Raw genomic sequence first — 21,678 nt, forward strand, 5'->3', positions numbered from 1 at the left:
GTGCTCAGGAGCCAGAGTTCTTGCTGCCATGTCCCCAGCTGTCCTTCTCTTTGGAACATGCAATACAATGTACACACACAAGAGCAACACGAAAGTGGCCCCAGGAACTGGCCCCGGCCCAAACCTTCTCTACTACCAGACTGGGGACCTTGCAAGAGAAGGGATCCTCTAGGGGATGAACGCCACCTTCTGTGCCCCTCAGGAAGATGTCGGTGTGGGGTGTTTCCTGCAGACTCCCGGGGGGGGGGTCACTTCTTCAGCTTTCATACAGCTCAGCTCCACAGCTTCCCAGCCTGCCTACGCTATTGATCATGCCAAGAGGCACCAAGACAGTATTCAACTCTCAAAGGGACCTTTCACTAAACTTGGTCATTCTTTCTGTCCTTGTCACTTTGGGGCAACTGAACCTCAGTTTCCTCGTCTGCAAAATGGGAGTAGTAATGCTTTCCTGATAAGATGGTCTTTTTAAAAATATCTTTTTAAAAATTTTTCATTGGTGTTTTGCCATGGGTGTAGTGTCCCCTGGAACTGGAGTTACAGACAGTTGTGATCTGCCACATGGGTGCTGGGAATTGAACCTGGGTCCTCTGGAAGAGCAGCCAATGCTCTTAACTGCTGAGCCATCTCTCCAGCCCCCTGATAGAATGGTCTTAAGACACATGAGATTTTTCAGTTCTTCATCTATCAAACAATTACAGCAGGCCAGACTCTGAGCTGGGCTTTGGAGGCACAGCAGTGACCCCCATGGGTTCCTGTCCTCCAAGCCCAATATAACCAGGACAGACCTTAAGTACAGATGTCTAGTCACCCACATGATAAGAAAGGAAAGATCACAGTGAAAAATTAAAAGTGGGGGAAAATTCACTTGGTAGAGAGCTTGCCTAGCAAGCACAGAGCCGTGAGTTCAATCCCAGCATTGGATAAGACTACACCATAATCGGGGCATGCCTGTGATCCCAGCACTTGGGTCAAGTCATATAGCAAGTGGGAGGCCAGCCTGGGCTACATGGGACTGTCTGAGATGGGAGTGGGGGTTGAGGAGCAGAGGGAAGCAGGCAGAGCAGGATTCCACCCTGGCCTGGAGGGTGGAGGACAAGGCTGTATGGAGGTTTACCCAGGAGCACAGAGCAGTCCTCTGACAGGCAGAAGAGAGCAGAGGGGCTCCGTCAGAAGCAGTTGTCTGCCCAGCTCAAACCTCACAGAGCACAGGAGGTGCCTCAGGTGGCCACAGGCTGCTGGAACAAAGCCTTAGCCACAGGAGGCGGCTGCTGTCCAGGCAGAGAGAACATGACAAGTGTCCAGAAGCATTAGCAACTGCTGCCGCCGTTGTTAATTCATGTGTCACAGAAGCCACAGGAGAAGCGGAAGCGTGCAGGAGCTACAGGCAGGACCTGGGCACCCCATCCCTACCACAGGCCACCTCCCTCCTGTCCCACAGCCCACCTTCCCACTTCAGTTCATGACCTCCTGATCCCTTCCCTCCGTGCTGGGATGGGGACACACCGGGCTGGTCACCATTGCAGCTCAGGCAGGCCTGATCAGTCATGGTTGCTAATATCACAACCCATGGAGCAAAGAAGCCCAGAAAAGGAACGGGGGAAGGGTGGTGAGGGATTCCCATTGCAGAACAGAGGAGAGGGGCAAAATGAGACACCCCCTCCAAAGAAGGATGCAAAGCCCCCATCCAGGGGATAACCAGCCAACTGGCAGGGACACTGTTGGGGAGGGAAGCAGCCCCGCCTTCAGCCAGCTCCTCCCAATCCTCCTCTCCTGCCCAGGACTCAGTGACTCTGCTCTAGAAACCCATCTGCAGCCCCTGAGCTCCAGCTCCAGCAGAGACCCAGGAAAGTTCGAGGGCATGAATTCCAAGGCATCTTGCCAGGAGGGTTGGAATACACACAGTTCCAGGCAATGTGCTCAAGTGCTGCTTCTGGAGCTGGCCCTTTAAGAGCCACGGTAGGGGCGTGGCCCTGACCTGCTCACCAAAGAGGAGGCACCCCCCGTGACTCAACCTTGGGCTTGTAGTGCAGAAGAACTGAAGGACCCCAAGCTGGCTGTACAGGAGGTTGGCTGCTGTCAGCCACTGGTCTAAGTGACTGGTACAGAGGCACAGGTAGAAGCATGAAGCACCGAAAGCCAGGCTGTGACCTTGACCACAGCATCTGGGGGTACCTTATCTCCTAGGCTAGAGTATCCCCAGCTACTTTACAACCTGTTTCCCAAGCTGCTTCTCAATGAAGGGGGGGTGGGGGACTAGCCATTGTGTATCAAGCTCAGCAGGCACCTCCTGGGCAGATGGAGACCACTGTCCCTCCTTCTGTGGATAAGAACCCCAGGAGACTAGGGATGTTAGAGAGTGCTGGCCTAGCATGCGCATGGTCTTGGATTAGGTCCCCAGCACTTCGGTAGCACGAGGATCAGAGGTTCAAGGTCATCCTCAGCTACACAGGGAGTTTGAAGCCAACCTGGGCTACATGAGATGCTATCAAGAAAGGAAGGAAGGAAGGAAGGAAGGAAGGAAGGAAGGAAGGAAGGAAGGAAGGAAGGAAGAAAGGAAGGAAGGAAGAAGGGAGAGAAGGAAGGAAGTGAAAAAGAAGGCTTCGGGAGATGGCTCAATTGGTAAAGTGTTTGTCCCAGAAGTATGAGGACCTGGCTGCAGACCCCCAGCACCCATGTAAGAAGTGTGGTGGGTGTGTCTATAATCCCAATGCTGGGGAGAAGCATCAAGGACCCTCAGGGCTCACTGGCCAGTCTAGCAAATCGGTGAGCTCCAGGCTCAAGGAGAACCCATCTCAACAAATAAGTTAGGGAGCAACTGAGAAAACACCCACCCTGCGCCTGTAGTCCCCATATGTATACACATGCACACCTGCAAAGTTCAGAGGCTGATGTAGCGGGGCTGGTCTCCATCCTGGCAACTCACCCTCTCACTGTCCAGTTTGGAGGTTTGGTGGGCACAGCACAGAACTCCAGCCACCAGCCTCCTCCCAAACCACCTCCTGGCTACAGGCCCTCAGAGCAGTCCAGTCCCAATGCTTTCATACCAGAAGCCACTGCCAGGCAAACTTTCTGGCCCCAATCTCCTCTCCCCTGCCTCCTGCACAGGGCTACCCACATCAGCAAAGGAATCACAAGACAGGAGCTGAACTGAGACATCACCTAAGCCCTCCCGGGGTGCCGAGGCCAGGTACACCCTATTACACCAACAGCTTGGCTTGACATTTAAACCAGACTCACTTCTGTTTCTTCACCAGATTATGAGCGACATGTAGGCCAGAGAACCAACTGTCAATGCCGGCTTGTGTCAGCATCACAGGGTAAAGTGAGGCAGATAACCACTTTCTCAACCAGGAAATGAGAAATAAAGAGGCAGTCCCAGGAACCCTTCACCAGCTGGGCCTCCCCCTGGGCCCAGGGTCCCCTGCCTTCCTTCCAAAGTTGCAGGGCATCCTTCCCAGAATGCCCTAGGGCACTGTCAGCGGCACCCTCAGCTCCTCCAATGCAGGAAAACAGGCATCCCAGCCAGGGCCCCTAAAGCAGGAGCCTCTACATTTTGATGGCTGCTGCTAGTTTTAATTAAGATCATGTTCCCCTTGAGCCCAGCAAGGGCCCCATGGCAAGCAGCGAGAAGATAATAGTGACCCTGCCTGGTTGGCTGTGTGGGCTACAGAGCCCCAGAGGGTTCTGGGACCACGGCAAGAGGCCCAGTGCCCAGGAGCACAGGCTTTGAGCAGGCCCAGCTCCCTGTTTGCACAGTGCACACCATGTATTTTTGAACAGAAGGAAAGCATTCGCCTCCCCCCACAGTGCCAAAAATAGCCCCATCTCCCGCTCTGAAGGGGAGCTGTAGTTCCTACCAAGAGGCAGGTGCAGGAGGGAGGGGAGGAGGGATGAGTGGCTGACTGTCACCCCAGCCACAGGGGACTGTGGTCTCCACTAAGCCTAATCTGCTAAAGCCCTGGAGCCCCCAGACCCAGGAGGGGGCCCAGGAGAAAGGAGCAAGTGCAAGGCGGGGTAGTGAGGCAGGCTCGGGATGGAGTGGAAGAAGCCTGGACCATCCACGGCCTGTTTATTTCAGTCTTGGCTTGTGGGGCGGGGCGGGACAGACAGACCTGAACCCTGCAAAGAGCATCATCAACAGCCTACTCCTCTGAGCATCCGCCCGGTGGTTCAAAGTTCATCCACCCACACTGTATGGAGCCTGCAAGGGGTGTGGCTCCCTCCACGGATAAAGAGAGAGTGGCAGGCCCTCACCAGGTCTTCACATCCACCCTTCTAGGCAGGGTTCAGTCACTTGGCCCATTTCACAGATTGCTCCTGGGCTCTGTAGGGAAGGGCTGAGCTGATCTCCCCAGTAGGAAATCAGGAGAAAGATTGAAGCTGGCCTTGGAGGAGGGGATCCCTAGCTGCAGTTCCCCAGAGCAGACAGCAGACAGCAGGCAGACCTCATGGCTCCCTGCCCCTCCCTAAGATGCACAGAGGAGCAGGCTGAGGGGCAGAGGAAGTAAAGGCCTGGTGTGTGCTTCCAAGTCCGAACCATTTTCTGCTTCCCACAGCAACTCTTGGTTAAAAAATAATAACAATAAAAGAAAACTGGAAAAAGAGGCCACTGTCCCCAAAAGGCCAGAGCTGTGGGGAACCTGGGCAGCTGTGGCCCCAGGCTGGAGTGAGAGAGTGGTGGCACCCTATGCTGAAAACTGGAGCCCCAAATAAAGAAAGCAAAGTGTGCTATTTATGCTCGGGTTAAACATTCCTCAGAGTCACATTCCTCCACTCGCCGGAATCCAGAACACGGGGGCTCTGAGTCCACCAGCTTCCTGGGCCACTGTGGGAAGCCAGGCGTGTCAGAGCCAGTCCTTTCCCAGGCTCCCAACCTGTGCTCCTCAAACCAGGAGGGTCCCCCACCCCGCAAAGCTGAATAATCGATCTCCCCAGAGCTGAGATATATGACATCACACCACACAGACAAAAGGACAGACAGGAAGGTAGAGACCTTCTAAGAAGGGTGTCCAGATACAAGGCCTTGGCTGGACCCAGCCCCCTACCCCCGGCAATTCCCAGGGAACACTGGTTAGCAGTACAGGCCAAGTGGGATCAAAGGAAAAGGCCCAGAAAGAAAGGTCTGGAAAGCGTATGGGGACAGTGGAAGCCACATCTGCCTGCCTGCCTGCCTGCCTGTGCCTGCCTGTGCCTGCCTGTGCCTGTGCCTGCCTGCCTGTGCCTGCCTGTGCCTGTGCCTGCCTGCCTGTGCCTGCCTGTGCCTGCCTGTGCCTGTGCCTGCCTGCCTGTGCCTGCCTGTGCCTGTGCCTGCCTGCCTGTGCCTGCCTGTGCCTGCCTGCCCCATAGCAGCTGCACAGCTACCAAAAGCCACAAGACATGGTCTAAGCCTCAAGGAGCTGATGGTCACTGGAGACTCTATGTCAATGTGGCCCTGAATCCACACACATCCACGGGGACTGGGTCTCCTCCTTTATCCAAAGACACATCCTAAGGCAGCTAGGCTGTGCCAAGCACTGGGTAGGGCATCACTCAAGGGCGCTCTGGGTCATCTCATCTTCCAGCCCCAGCCTGCCATAAAAGCAGGAACAGGGGGCTGGGGAGACAGCGCAGTCAGTCAAGTGCCTGCTAGAGGACCTCAGAGCCAGCACCTGTGGGGAAGCTGGGGCAGGTGAATCTCAAATACAGTTGAGGAGAGCGCAGATCCCTGGAGCTCATTGGCCAGCCAGCCTAACCAATCAGCGAGCTTCCAGTTCAGTGAGAGATCCTGACTCAAAAGATAAGGTGGAAGATACATGACAACAGCCTCTGGCCTCCACACACATGCACCCGTCATCAACACACACACACACACACACACACACACACACACACACACACACACACGTAGTGCAGATACTGGAAAATGGGGAACACTACTCTTAAGCTCAGAGGCTGGGGGGGGGGGGCGCTCCATGAGATCCCAGACCCAGGCACATTATCTTCATCTGCCTCCCTTGGGGTGGGATGCTGGGAGAGCCCTGAAGGCTGGGGACTGGGATCAACAGTCCCCTGCACACTCCTGACCACGCTCACCAGACACCTCCAGTGCTTCCAATAAGATCACCCTCCCATGAGGCCTCACCCCTCCTCCTTCCTGCAGAGCCAGGGCAGAAGTGGCTCAAACATCCATGGGAGGTAAGGCATCCTACTCATGCCTAGCCTCACACCCACCCCACAATACAGAACACGTGCCCGACATTCTAGGGACAGGCGCTCACTACCCTGTGCTCAGAGATCATGACAGAAAGGGCCTGGTTTTGGTCACACAGGGATGAGATTAGCCTGAGCCCCAAGACTGATGCTAACTGGCTAAAAGACCTTGGTATGCCCTGAGCCTGCCTGGACTTCCTGCCCATTTTCTGTAAAATGGGCATCAGTCCTCATTCCCAGCCATGGGCAGAGGGGGACAGCTGTAATATGTGATACCTGCTCCCTGTCAATACTCCTGACACCAAGCTCTCCCCTAATACAGCAGTCCCCATTCATCCCAATGGCTCTCCCTCATGTCCTCCAGCAGCCAGCCTCCGATGATGACCCGGAAAAGAAAAGGCAAGGGACGGGTTGAGAAGCAGCAGCCATATTTCCCAGTCCCAGAGCCACTGGCTGAGATGGCCTCTGGCTGACGTGAAGTCTCCCTCTCCAGCCACCACCTTCAAATCCATCTGCATTTACAACCTGCAAAGAGCTACCCCCAACACACACACCCAGACACGATGTGTATTCTTGCACAGACTGAGATGGCTCACCCACTCCTGACACATGGCATGACCTTGTCACACCCAGAGTATGCACACGTGAGTCAGAGCTTGCACATGTGACCCTCAGCCCCTATCCAGCCTGCAACACCCAGGCACCCACATATGCTCACTCTTAACCCACACAGCCACACAGGCGCCCACACATGCTCATGCTTAACCCCCACACCCCCACAGAGCCTTCTCAGAGCTTTCTACTAACATGGACTGGGTGTTAAGTACTCAGGCCCAGGGTTGGATGGGAACAGGCTCAAACTCTAGCTGAATCACTTGCCCAAACTATAGCCACAGGTTGGTTCTTGTCATGTCCCTGCCCTACCCCGAAGCTTCCCTGTCTTTATCTTTGAGAGGGACATACAGGGCTCCTAGGAGGAGTGGGTAATGAATGCTCCTGAGCATTGAGCATGGCTCTGGGCCACAGGAACACGCATCATATGGGTCTCTCACTGCCACCACAGATTCTAGCCATCTGTTGCTTTCAGATTCTCCACCATCTTTGATGAACAAAGTGGGCAGGGCTAAGAAGAGCTGATAAATTCAACACTACACTCCCAACCCCACCAGCCCTGCATTATTGGGGAGTAGTCATCTCAACTCCCAGATGAGGAGATTGAGACGTTAAGAACCCAGAACAGGGCTCAGGGGCTAAGAGCACTTATTACTCTTGCAGAAGACCGGAGTTTGGTTCCCAGTATCCACATCAGGCAGCTCACATTGCTGTAGCTTCAATTCTAAGGGATTCAATGCCCTCTTCTGGACTCTGTAGATATCTGCATACACACACACACACACACACACACACACACATACATACACACACACACCTTCAGTGATAGGCACAGAACGCTCCTTTCAATTAACATTGAGATTTTCCTTGTAGAACTTCTCAGAACAAAGCACAGCAGGTGCCATCAGTGAAGAAGCAAAGACACACCCACCAAACCCCAACACATTCTGGCAAAACAGAAGGTATCCTGGCAAGAGCGCAGGGCCCACAGTCTCTCACACTTACTGTGCAGTCTTGGGAGAGGTATTGAGAGGACCGTGCATATAATTCTGTTAGTAAAGTGTTTGATTAGCATGTGCAAAACCCTGGGTTCCATCCTCAGCACTACATAAACAGGGTGGGGTGGTGCTTGCTGTAATCATAGCCTTTAGGAAGAGAGGCAGGAGGATTAGAAATTCAAGGGCATCCTCATCTACATGGTGAATTTTAGGCCAACCTGAGCTACATGAGACTGTCTCAAAAACTAATAAAGATGGATGAATGGATGGATGGATCGATCGATGGATAATTGTACATGTCTCTCCTTAAAGATAAATAATCCAAAATGAGATTATGGAGTTAAAGCCATGGTACATTTTGAAAGGCTTTTTTTTTTCTTTTGAGTAAAGTCTCCCTGTGCATTCTGGGCTGACTCTGAAGTCTCACTTCCCCTCCTTCCATCTCTGGAGTGTTCTAGAATTACAGTATGCGCCTCCACACCTGGCTCGAAAGGCTTTTGGTTCAAACTGGCTGACGTGCTTTCCAAGGGCGGGCGGGCGCTCTGAGCCCCTTTTCTGCAGCAGAGGGGAGCACGGGCCACCGTACTGGACTCTCAGCAGCACTGGCTGTCACTGCTGGACCCACTCCATCGCTGCCGTCTCAGGGAAGAAAAGAGGAAGTTCGCCGCGGTCTCAAGTTCATCTCCTTCAGTACCATTCAACAGAATTGAGTCTGTGATCTGGAAGACTCTTGGGGCCATGTGGTTGGAGGCCCTGGTGTATGTGTGTATCTACATGTATGCATACACATGTGTGCATTCGTGCATGTTCACTAGGCAAGGACTCTAACAACTGATCCACATCCCCAGCCAATATATAAAGACGCTAAACAGAAATATTCATCACAGCTCTATAATGGGGTAGAAGCAACTTAGCTAGTAAATCTGTCTAGTAACAGAGGATTAAAGAGACACATATTGCATGCATATGTTGCAACATTAAAAAACAAGCAAACAAACAAAACTGGTTTAGGCCAGTGGGAGAGCTAAGTGGGTAAAAGCTCTTCTCCCTGAACTGGAGACCCGAGTTCAATCCCAGAACCCACATTGTGGAAAAAGAGAAATGACTCCCAATTTGTCGTCTGACCTAAACACACACACACACACACACACACACACACACACACACACACCCCAAATAGGCACACAAAATTAATAATGTAATTAACAAAAATGTAAAGTTAGAAATTAAAAGTAGATAACCCCAAAGCCACAGAATGGTGAAGACTGACTATGGAGTCGCTCTGAGCATTCCTCTGAAGCACCCCTGGACTCTGCCAGGCCACCCCAGTGACACCCCGAGTTGGTTGCCATGATCTCCCTTGGTCCCTGTTACCGCCTCCTTCATTTTCTGGACTATAGCCAAGAATGCTCTTTCCAAAGCTAACCTCACAGTGCCCCCCAACTCTGTCACCCCCCTTCCACGGCTCCCCACCCATCTTGGGAAATATCCAAGTTCCTGTCTATGACCTGAGGGTGACTCCAGTGAGGCCCACTCACCTCCAGTGTCCCCACAGCCTGTGCCACAAGGGCCTCAAACCCTGACCCGGAACAGAGGGGCTCAATCCTGAGGTGGTATGGGCTGCCAGCACAAGGACCTGCAGAGACACCTGGGGTTGGGAGAGCTGTCTGGGGAGGGGACAGGAGGAGCCAGTGAGTGACAGGGACAGGGAAGAGCCCAGGCTTCATAGCCCAAGTCCTACACTAACCAGTCAGATGCATATACCCACAGCCTACAGAGAACCGTAACTGGAGATTGCCCGGGGAAGCACTGGACACCAGGTACCACACTATCTCCTCCATGGTCCCCAACTCCTCCTCAACTTACCAGAAAGCCCATTTTCCAGAGAAGGAGGGAGGGTCTCCTCCTACCACAGGAAATGGCTAGAACCTCCCAATATTTAGGTCACTGAGCCCTAACCCTGCCCTGGGACTCTGCTGCCTTGAGGCCCCATGCCCTTTCTGGCCCTCACAGCATTGTCTTTTCCTGTAGAACCATGCAGCCATACAGACAGGGGTCACAGCCAAATACACTGGAGCCCAGACAAGATATGTGGCTAACTCAAGGCCACCGAGCCTGTGGGGGACCCAGCCTACTCTCCGCAGAGCTGGACTGTCCTCTCAAGGTGCCCACCTCAGCACTGAGTCTCACCTAAGTTTCTCCCGCTGCTTTATCCCACCGTCAGTGAAGGAAGGAAGGAAGGAAGGCACCCCTTTCTCTGGTGCTTCCCTCTCCTGGGCAGGGATGACCTGCCCCCCACATCCCCACGGAGCCATCACTCCAGCTCTGGAATTTGTCCCAAGATGTATGGCAGAGACTGCCTCCCGAGAGGCTTCTCTCTGACCCATAAGAGTTGGGTAGAGGTAACTGAGCAGGGAGCACCCTTTATCCTACACAGCAGACTTCCCTGGGTCCCTGGACGGCCCCAAACCAGAAACCCAATAGTCCAACTCAGCCTAACCCCAGCCAGACCCTCCACCCCAGGCCCCATGGTGTCCACTGCTGCATGGCCACGGAGCACACTCATCCCCTCTCTTCCCTAATCTGCTATGTGCTAGAAAACAGCCGGGATATCCGGGAAGAAGAAGAGGCTCAAGGTTGGCAGGCAAGGTCAACTTGAAACTGACCAAGCGGCAAGAAGTGACCTCTCCTCCCCCACCTCCTGAACGGGGAGGAGCCAGTGTGGGATGGGGGGAGACCATGAAAGATAGAGGCATCTCTGCCCCTGGCACGCACTGAGACCAGAACAAAGGATTCGTGTGCCACCTGGCCAGTTTCCACACTGGAGGCAGGAACTGTGTCTCCCGTTCCTTCTTATCCGTGTGCTCAGCAGAGTGGGTACTCAGTGAATGGCAGACAGGGGCAGTTCCATCATGACCAAGTGAGGTGGTAGGCTGCCATGTAAAAGAAAGACCCTACTGGGCCTCAGGGGAAATAGCTCAGGACTCACTCCATCCTGAGCGGCGTTGCTAGGCACACAGACGGGACTGCAGGAAGAGCTCTCTGCAGATGAAACCCATGAACAAAAGAATTAAGGCTGGTTCATGGTGAAGCTCGAAGCTGAGGCTGGGGCTCATTGATAGAGCACTTGATTATAATCGTGCGTGAGGCCCTGGGTTCTATCCCAGCAATGGAGGAGGAGAAGAAGGTGTGAATAACGCATTCAAAGCAATAGTGACATGTTTGGGAATAGTCACTAGCTACTTACTCCACTGGCCACATTTATACCCCTGCTCACTTCCTACTACCAAGACCACACCCATTTTGCAGAGGAGAAAATCAAGGCTCACCTAGGATATATTCCTCTGCTTGAATATACAGGGATGCAACAGCCTCATCAATCAGCTCAAAGAGAATGAGGCAGACCCCCCAGAACCCCTACTGCTGCGCATGCCAGTCTCAGGCCTGCCTAGGCTGAGGGCAGAGGTAGAAGAGTCTCCTCCTCTGCTAACCTGCTGCCCTTAGAGATGGAGGAAATTCCAGTGAAGGTGGGCACACACCATGTCAGCAAATAATCTCTCTGCACAGGAAGAACATAGGAAGTTCCAGGGCATTAGTGGAAAAGATTATCATCTTCAGGCAGGCTGAAATCAGATGTATTGTCAAGTCCTCATGGAGCCTTCAGCCCTTCCCCTGCTTACACACACACACACACACACACACACACACACACACACACACAAACTGTAGTAAGTCCACACCGCCCGCGATGGTACCCAGCATAGACTCTCGGGACCATTGGGCCCCCAGTGGTACAGGACTGTCAGAGATCCACAGCATCAGTCAGAGCTATATGGTTCTTCATCTCCCCAGAACCAAGAACCAAAATTAATACATGCCTATCTTGCTCTCAACCATGTGTTGGTTGGTGTGTGTGCGTGTGCGTGTGCGTGTGCGTGTGCGTGTGTGGTGTGTGTGTGTGTGTGTGTGTGGTGTGTGCGTGTGCGTGTGCGTGTGCGTGTGCGTGTGCGTGTGTGTGTGTGTGTGTGTGTGTGTGTAGATGCACTCTACCCTTGTGAATGCAGATGGAGGCCAGGGGTCAATGTTAGTGTCTTCTCCTATGGCTCTCCACATTATTTGGCTTTTAAAGGTTTCTATTTTTAATTATGTGTGGGGGGAGAGGGCTTGTGCTTGTGAGTGCAGAGCCCATAGAGACCAGAGACTTTGGCTTACACTGAGCTTGAATTACAGACAGTTGTGAGCCACAGACATGGGTGCTGGGAATTGAACTCTGGTCTTTAAGAAATAGCGGTGCTCATTCTTAGCACTAAGCTATAATCCCAACCCCTCCACCTTATTATTTGAGGCAGTGTCTCTCAATGAACCCAGAACTCACCATTTCAGCTAGCCTGGCTAGCCAGTGAGCTCCCAGATTCCCTCTGTGTCTGCCTCCCAGTTACAGACATGAGGCTCCATATCCTGCTCTTACATAGGTGAGTACTGGGGATGTGAACTCAGGTCCTCATGCTTGCTCTGAGCCATCTCCCTGGCCTCACAACTCACACTTTTAAGGATCCAATCCCAGAGCTCAGCCCAGACCTCAGTACCAGGGACTTTGCACACTCTTCAGGAGATGGTGGATTTGGGATTCCTTCCTGGATGATGCTCCTCTTGACCCCCTACTCAGAATTCCCCCAGAAGAAGGAATAGACATTGCCAACACCTCATGAGGGAAAAAAAAAAAAAGGTATGAGTGGGACCTGCCACAGGCTGCAGGCACTCTCTGCTTTACCTGAAGAGATTCGTTTACTTCCACAAAGATCTGCAGACCTATTAAGTGCCCACACTGGGAGAGGTGGCTGCTGGCCACACAAAGGCCTGCCTGGAGGGAGCTGGCTTCCACAGGGAGACAGTTCAGAGGCAAGTGAATCCCCCTACCCCTAAGGTCTTAGGGAGGAAAAGTACCCTGACCAAAACTGTTCTACATCACTAAAGCTCAGCAGAGCACCACCAAGCTCAAGCCTGACAGAGTTTTGCTGGCCCCATTCTCCTCAAGTTGATGGGCAGCCCTACAGAGATGGGGCTGGCAAAGGATCTTGACTCCTCTGGGTCTTCTGAATTCAGACTCCACCAGCATGGGCCAGCATGGGCCAGCATGGGAAAGAGAAGCACAGAAGGGCTCTTTGCTATAAGCCTGAGGTCTCTCCCTGAAGAGACATACCCAGGTGCAGTTCCCAGTACTGTGACAGGCTAGGTATGCCACCTCGCCTCTCTCAGCCCATTTCCTCTCTGTGAACAGCTGTAGTGCCTAGAACACGCCAAGTTGTTGGTGTACAGTTGTGCTAAGGACAAAGTTAATGGTGCATGACACACGCAATAAGCAGGACCCTGACTTCACATGCCTCCAGCCTTCCTGCCATGGAGACAGCCTGGTACACCACATGCCATTTCTGGAGAAGTCCATGGAGCCCTCTGCCCTCCCCAGACCCTGGGGTCCCGGGGTGTCCCACCCACAGACTAACTGCTAATGACTGTGGGCCACACCTTGGAGAGTCCAGTTAACCTCACAAACAGTAACAAGCTAGAAAAGGCCACCCACCCATTCTGGAAAGAGAGAGTGGGAGGCTTGGGCTGGGAGGGAGCAGTTCCTGAATGTGACCTCCCTGATGCCCAATTCCTCAGGCTGGGGCCAGGAGAGCCCAATCAGTAAGGCCCCCTTGGTTCTAAGTCTATGGAGAGTGAAGAGCATGGGGCTAAGGCACTGGGTTGGCCAAGACCTGCAAACGTGCCCCCGGAAGACCGATATGGGGGTGGGGGGAACAGAGGCCAAGCACTGCACTAGAGCCTCCATCTACACCCAGCTGCCAGTCAACTGCCTGTCTTTCCGGGTGGTGCAGAGATGGCTCAGTCAAGCTGCCAAGGACCCACTTCGGGGGTTCCACCCCAAGACCAGGCCACTGCTGCCTTGCAAGTCAAACAGCCTGGCAGAGGCCCTTCCACACACTCATCCATCTCCTGCTTCCCAAAGTAAAAGAGGGTGGCAGGACCTATAGCAGTGAGCCCTAGGTGAGCAGGGCCACCCTGGAGAGGCTTCTAGGAGGGGACACCTGGTGAGGAGACATTGGAGATGCAGAGACAGGAGAGCTGTGAAGTTGGGCAAGTGGAGAGCCACACCTGGGAGTGATCTAGAGGACTGTGGAACGGGACAGACCTTCCTTTATCCGTCAGCTCCAGCTGTAGAAACCCATTTCCTGGTGCGGCAAACAGACAGGAGCAAGGAAAAGAGGGCACGGAGAATACATCCAAGAGGGCGCCCAGGACCCCTGGACCGCGCCGTCACTGCCTGAGCGCTCCCCCAGTCTCACCACCCCTCTCCTTCCCGACACACAGTCACATTTGCCAGGGAGGGGGCGACAGGCCAACCTCGCAGCGGCAGGAGCCGCAGCATCATCATTAGGCATGAATCACCCACCCACCCCGCTCCAAGCAGCAGAGCCACACTACGCCCGGGCGCCCCCTCCCGGGACCACCCCCCGCCCCGCCCTGGCACAGTCGGAGCCCTTAGAACTGGAGGGGGGCCGCGGGTGGGCTGGGGATGCCCTGAGGACCTAGGATGGTCCCCAGCGCACGCTGACAGGCGACATCCTGCCAGGGCCGGGGGCGGGGGCGCGGGTAGAACAATGGGCCAGGTGCGGGGCAGGGGCGCGGCCGGGAAGGGCGGAGGGAAGGTCGTGGCTCGACGGGGGATCGGGGATGGGGCTCACTCACAGTAGGTTTTTCTGGTCAGCTCCTCCACAACTTCAGGCTTCAACTTGCTGTTGGATTTCCCCATGCTCGGCGGCCGCGGCCCCCGCTCCCCGGGCCGGACCCGCTTGGGGCGCCCAGCGGGAGCGGCTGGGTCGGGCCGGGGCGCGCGGAGGCCGGCAGGCCGGACTGTGCCGGGCCGGGGCCGCGCCTTTGTCTGGCCGTGCCCGCGCGTCCCGTGCGCGGGGCTCCGGCGGGCTGCGCGACCGCGGCTCGAGGGGCCTCGGGGACCGGGCGGCGAGGGCCAGGCCTTGGCTGTGCAGGCGGCCACGGCGCGGAGTTGCGCGGGGCTGGGCGCCGCAGCCGCCGGCGCTCGGTAGCCGCGGTCGTCCCTGGTTACTGGGCTGCGCAGCACATGCTCGCTGCCGCTGCGCCGCCGCCGCCCCTGCGCTCCCCGCCTCCCGCCCGCACCGGCGCGCCAGGGGTGGACTCAGAGCCGCCACTCAGCGCCCGGCGCCACCTCCCTCCCAGCACCCGCCGGGCGCGCACCCTGCGTGGAAGCGCCCCCTTTCCTGTTGGCTCTCCCGGGATGCCCGAGAGGTCGCCGCGCCACCCCCTCCGCGGATCCATCCCCCCTCTCCGCGGCGGCGTGGGCGGGGAGGGCCGGGAAAAATCGGACGTGAACGAGGCCAAGTCCCTGCCCGGCACAATTCATTCATTCCACTTTGATGTGTTGGGCGCTGGGGACACGGCGGCCAACAGGACAGGAGCGACCACAGGCCTCTCTGGGAGCGTCCTGAAGTGCAGGCTAGCACGGGCTGCAGGGGGACCACTTAGATGAGTCCTTGGGGGAAGTGACCTCTAAGAACAGGTTGAGAAAGGGCTGGGGCATCAACCGAGAAGGGGTCTGGCCTGGGTGGGAGCACAGCCTCAGTACCTCGGGCTCCAGGCAAGGGTAGGGAACCATCTGAGGCCAGGCAGAAGGGCCAGAGCTTTCGGAGACCAGCCTGGCAGGCCCGCTTTTCCCAAGGACCTGGCCTCTGTCCCGGCGGCCCAGGCAGTTTAGGCCTTCTCTGTTGCCAGGCTTGCTTGGAGAGGACAGGGACAGAGAGCCTGCTGCTGGGACTTCACACCTGGACGCTCAGAGGTGGGCACCTAGTGGGGGACTTAAGGGAGAGCCTAGCTGGCCTGCCCTGACCCACTCCCAAAATGTCATTGTAATTGAGACCTTTCCTGCCCAACACTGTCTGTGGCTCCTTAACAGCTCAAGGGAAACTTGGCCGCTTGGTTCAGTGTGGGAGCAGAAATAAGTCGGTGCTCTCAGAAGGCCCTGAGGGCCAGTGGCAACCTCTATGAGCCAGTCTTGGTGGCAGAGGCCTGGGAGCCCAGCTACCCAGGAAGCAGAGGCAGGAGGATCTCTGATTCACAACAAGTTTAGATACCATAGTAATGCTCTCAGGGAGAGAGCACAGAGCAGGAGAGGGAGGAATGAATGACCCATGATGGAAAGACCATGGCAGGGTGAAGCCATCCTTCCTGAGCTACCAGGGTTGCAACCACAGACAGAATTTCCTTTTCTCTCCCTAAGAGGGTCCAGAACGCTAAAAAAAAAAAAAAAAACCTGGCCAGGGCAATGATGCATTTCAACCCCACTTCGCTATCTCTCCAACCTCAGACAGCCTCTGCTTCTGCCCTGACAGGAGCCCAGGCCAGACCCAGGTCCCAGTGTGCTGGTGTGAAGGGCCCATTTGCTACAGGAAGTAAGCAGGCATGGGCCCTGGAAGCTGGCACTTTGCCACAGCTGGGGGAACCTGTCTGGAGGTGGGAGCTGGGTGTCCCAGCCTTGAGGATCAATCAGAATGGACACCAAGGAAAGGCCACAGAGAGCAGCTCAGACCTGGCCATCCCGGCCTGGGCCTCCTTCTCAGAGGGAGACCATGGACCAGGGGCCAGGGATCAGGCCACAAGGTTAACAGTTAAAGCCTCACAGAGCTGTGAGCCAGGCCTATCACCCCTTGGAAGGTGGGGCAGGAGGTTCGGCAGCTCAAGGCCAGCCTTGGCCACACAGTGAATTCAAGGACAGCGTGAGTTAGAGGAGATTAAAAAAATAAAATAAAATAAAAAATAAAAGGCCCTACAGAAACCCAGGTGTCCTGCCATGTGTGGGGTGCTGGGCTGAAGAAGGGGGACACTGTAAGTGACTAACATAAGAAATGGGCATGTCTTAGCCAGCCCCACGACAACAACAAACCCACACTGATCACAGACACCACTCAAGGAACCAGGAGGACTCTGGGGGACAGAGGTGTCAGGGAAGTACCTTCTCATTAACATTGGGCTAATATTGACTGAGCACCTATGATGTGCCAGGCTCCTGGGGATGTTGGCAAAATCCTTGCCTCTATAGAACTCACAATTTAGTGATCAGAGGACAACAGAAAGCGCGAACAATGCACAAACTAGACAATGTGTTCCAAAAACCAGGGGAATGGCACAAAGTAAGATGACTGTGTCCGAGCTAAGGCAGGAACAAGGCCAGGTTCCGTGAGTCCCCAAGAAGGAATCTGGCCAACCACTTGAAGCTGGGAGAAGGGAATTGAGGACACTGAGGCTAAAGTGAGGCTCTGCAGATAGCACACCTGGAACAAGAGCAGTCTCACAGGCTGGGTGGGGTGGGATGGGAGGTGAACTCATTATCTGTGGCAGACCAGTAAAATAATCAAAAGGAGTTTATCCCTGAGAAGCTTTTGTAGAGCAAAGGACACGGTCAACAAGACAAAGCGACAGCCTACAGAATGGGAAAAGGTCTTCACCAACCCTACATCTGACAGAGGGCTGATATCCAGAATATACAAAGAACTCAAGAAATTAGACATCAAAATGCCCAACAGTCCAATTAAGAAATGGGCTATAGAACTGAACAGAGAATTCTCCACAGAGGAAGTTCAAATGGCTGAAAGACATTTAAGGAATTGCTCAACATCCCTAATTATCCGGGAAATGCAAATCAAAATGACTCTGAGATACCACCTTACACCTGTCAGAGTGGCTAAGATCAAAAACACAAAAGACAGCTTATGCTGGAGAGGATGTGGAGCAAGGGGAACTCTCCTCCACTGCTGGTGGGAATGCAAGCTTGTACAGCCAGTTTGGAAATCAATATGGTGCTTCCTTAGAAAATTGGGAATCCATCTCCCCCAAGACCCAGCTATAGCACTCTTGGGCATATACCCAAGGAATGCTCAATCATACCACAAGGGCATTTGCTCAGCTATGTTCATAACAGCATTGTTTGTAATAGCCAGAACCTAGAAACAACCTAGATGCCCTTCAACTGAAGAATGGATAAAGAAAATATGGTACATATACACAATGGAGTACTACTCAGCAGAGAAAAACAATGACATCATGAGGTTTGCAGGCAAATGAATGGATCTAGAAAAAATCATCCTGAGTGAGGTAACCCAGACTCAGAAGGATAAACATGGTATGTACTCACTCATAGGAGGATGTAAAACAAAGATGACTAGACTGCTACACAACTCCAGGGAGGCTACCTAGAAAACGGGACCCTAGGAAAGACCCAGGGATCACCCAATGACAGAGAAATGGATGAGATCTACATGAACAACCTGGATGACAGTGGGAGAAATGAAGGGCAAGGTTTGAGGGAAGGGAGGCTTGGGAGAGCAGGAGATCCCAGCTGGATCAGGAACAGAAAGGGAGAACAAGGAATAACAGACCATGATAAATGATGACCACATGAGAACAGGAATAGGCAGAGTCCTGGAGAGGTCCCCAGAAATCCACAATGATATATCCTCTGTAGACTGCTGGCAATGGTCTAGAAAAAGCCTGATCTGACCTAGTCTGGTGATCAGATGACTAAAAACCCTCACTGTCGTGCTGGAACTCTCATCCAATAACTGATGGAAGTGGATGCAGAGATCCTCAGCCAGGCCCCAGGTGGAGCTCCAGGTGTCCAATTGTCAAGAAAGAGGAGGGACTGCAAGAGCGTGAATTATTGAATCCAAGATTGCAAAAAGCACAGGGACAAATAGCCAAACGAAAGAAAGCACATGAATTATGAACCAAAGGCTGTGGAGCCCCCAGCTGGATCAGGCCCTCTGGATAAGTGAGACAATTGAATAACTTGAACTGTTTGGGAGGCACCCAGTCTGTGGGACCAGGACCTGTCCTTAGTGCATGAGCTGGCTGTTTGGAACCTTGGGCTTACACAGGGACACTTTGCTCAGCCTGGAAGGAGGGGACTGGACCTGCCTGTACTGAATCCACCAGGTTTAAATGAATCCCCAGGGGAGTCTTGGCCCTGGAGGACATGGGAATGGAGGGGAGGGGCTAGGGGAAAGGTGGGGGTGGGGATGGGAGGGGGGAGGACAGGGGAACCCATGGCTGATGTATAAAATTAAAACACATAATAATAATAATAATAATAATAATAATAATAATAATAATAAAAAGGAGTTTATCCTGGCTCGTGGCTGTGGGGTTCAAGATCCAAAGACTGTATCTGGTGGTGGCCCTGCTGAAAGGGTCCCAGGCAAGACAAGAAGAGGGAGAGCACATGCTTCCTCTACCTCCCTCAGGAAAGCCTCCAGACTTCCCAGGTACTGCGGGACACACCTGTGGTGGTTCTGGCCTTACACAGCTGAGGATGGAGGCTGAAGAGCAGAAGGCCAGCTGGGAGAGTGGAAGCTCGGCACGTGTGGAGTGGGGTGTGAACTGATGAAGTGCTTGCCTCGGAAGCCTGAGGGCCTGAGTTCGAATCTCGACAACCCACGTTAAAATATCTGCCATGGGCTGGAGAGACATTGGTGTGTAAAGCACTGCCACACAAGTGTGAGAGCAGGAGTTCAGATCTCCAGCACACATGTAAATGTGAGGCAGGTGTGGCAGCCTACCCATGACCCAAGTGTTCAGCAAGCAGGCTGGCTAGACTCATTTAATCCATGAGTTCTAGATGCCTTGACTCTGTCTTAGTAAAATAAAGTGAAGAGCGGCCAAAGAAGAGCCCTGATGTCAACCTGTGACCATGCACATGCACACATGTGCACACACACTCCACACACGTGTCCAGAACATGTATACATACACACACCACACATACGCATGGCGGGTGGGGGGAGCCAGGTATAGTGGCGTGCACATGTAATCCCAGTGCTGGGGAAGGCCAAGAGGGCAAATCACTGCCTTAGCCTAGTTGGAGCCCAATGACACACCCTGTCTCAAAAAACAAGGTGGGTGGTTCCTCAGAAATGACACCTGAAGCTGACCTCCGATTGTGCATACACATGTGTGTGCGCACCCACAAACCTGTATACACATGCACACTCATTTTTAAGTACCCAATCCTGGCTCACAACCATCCATAACTCCAGTTCTAGGGGATCAGATGCCTTCTTCTGACCTCCAAGGGTACTAAGCACATATATGGAACACATACATACATGCAAGCAAGGCACTCATACACATAAAATAATAAAATATATAAATCTAAAAAATTTGAATGTTTAAAAAGCCACCAGTGTGCACTGCAACAGAGGGCAAGGTAGAGGTAGGGGGCCAGGTCAGACTCACAAAAGGGAGGCTCACTCCAGGCAGGCGAGTGCAGTCAAACCTGCCTGCAGACACTGCAGCCTGATGGTTGCCAGGCCAGTGTGGCAGAGGATGACATGAAGAACGCTGACTGGAGCCGGACATGAAATCGGGAGCCTGGGGGACTGCGTAGGGCTGAGACAGAGGCAGCAGGGACAAGGCAACATCTGTGACCCAGGAAGCTAGGAGGTGAGGAGGGCAAGCCTAGGCAGGAGACAGAGCATGGCGCTGGAGAGTGAATCTGAGGTGCTGATGGACACACAGGGGTGCAGGGGTGAAGGCTGGGATGCTGATGGACACACAGGGGTGCAGGGGTGAAGACTGAGGTGCTGATGGACAGGCGCAGGGGTGCAGGGGTGAAGGCTGGGGTGCTGATGGACAGGCGCAGGGGTGCAGGACACGGGTGCAGGAGCCATGGGGATATGAACAGGCCTCCAGCTGCGGGTCTAGGTGAAGACAGGGAGTGGTGCCAGAGACAGGGACAAGGCCACCCAGGAAATGCAAGCAGAGCACAGAGTCAAGTAAGAGGGACAGCAGGGATTCTGGCAGGGTAGCGTGTCTTAGAAGTGACTTGGAAGAAGAGCAGTTGAGAAGGAGGGAGTCCAGACCCAGTAGTGCAAGGGCACTTGGAGTCCCTGGGCAAACAGCGGCTGTCCCCAGGGAAGAGGACCCTTAGGGTGTTATGGGGGTGGTAGAGAAGGAGGAGGATGGGGATAGCCCAGTACCTGTGAAAAGCAAAATTGCTTGAAGAGCAATGACTGGGCAGGGTGCTAAGAGAGCAGTGTCAGGGAGAGAGAGGGCTCAAGTGTGGTCCCACCGAGTGCACTAGAAGAATGAATTTTTGGAGCTGAGGCCATCTGGGGGGAACAGGTTTGAAGAAGAGAGTCATGAGCTGAAGCACTGGATCCAAGATGTCTACAAGACATGCAAGTGAGAAGGAGGAGTTTCCTGTTAAAAAGAAAAGCAGGGTTGGGTGTGTAGCTCAGCAGGTAGAGTGTGCCTGGCAGGCACGGATCCCCGGGTGTGATCCCCAACACTTCACAAACACTTGGGAGGAGTTCAAGACCATCCTTGGTTACATGGTGAGATTGAGGCTATCCTGGCTTACATGAGGTCCAGAATGCACATAAGGGAGGAAGGAGAGCGTTGTCCTATGCCCTCCACACCAACTGTGTGGGACACAAGCTCCCACACACATACAAACACCTGGAATAAATCAAAACAAAACAACAAATCAGTTGGTTCTATCTCCCCCTCCAAGGCTCAGGGAGCACTGCAGAGGAAAAGGGGCCAGAAGGACTGTGAGAGGCAGACTAGAGACCCGCCTCAGCCGTTAGGAGCACTCGCTGCTCTTCCAGAGGAACCCAGCTTGCTTCCAGGCACACACAGCAACTCACAACTGTTTGTAACTCCACTTTCAGGAGTTCAGACTCCCTCTTCTGGCTTCCTTTGGAAATGCACACATGTGATGCATGTATACAGATGCAAACACCCACACACATAAAATAAAAATAATTTTTAAAAATGTCAGTGCAGACAA

The 21,678-nt window shown here is 53.9% G+C and overlaps 1 protein-coding gene across 1 annotated transcript in view; it reads right to left on the reverse strand.

The window, feature by feature from the left end:
* The window catches only part of Ncs1 (neuronal calcium sensor 1), a 52,923-nt gene extending 37,932 nt beyond the window's left edge, over positions 1-14,991 (reverse strand). Inside the window, exon 1 of the mRNA XM_036184479.1 lies at positions 14,547-14,991. Within this exon, the coding sequence (XP_036040372.1) occupies positions 14,547-14,610 (64 nt within the window). The 5' untranslated portion in view covers positions 14,611-14,991. The remainder of the gene's footprint in view (positions 1-14,546) is intronic.
* Between the last annotated feature and the right edge of the window lie 6,687 nt (positions 14,992-21,678).

The sequence above is a fragment of the Onychomys torridus genome, chromosome 4 (assembly GCF_903995425.1).
Source record: "Onychomys torridus chromosome 4, mOncTor1.1, whole genome shotgun sequence".
Classification (NCBI taxonomy): Eukaryota; Metazoa; Chordata; class Mammalia; order Rodentia; family Cricetidae; genus Onychomys; species Onychomys torridus.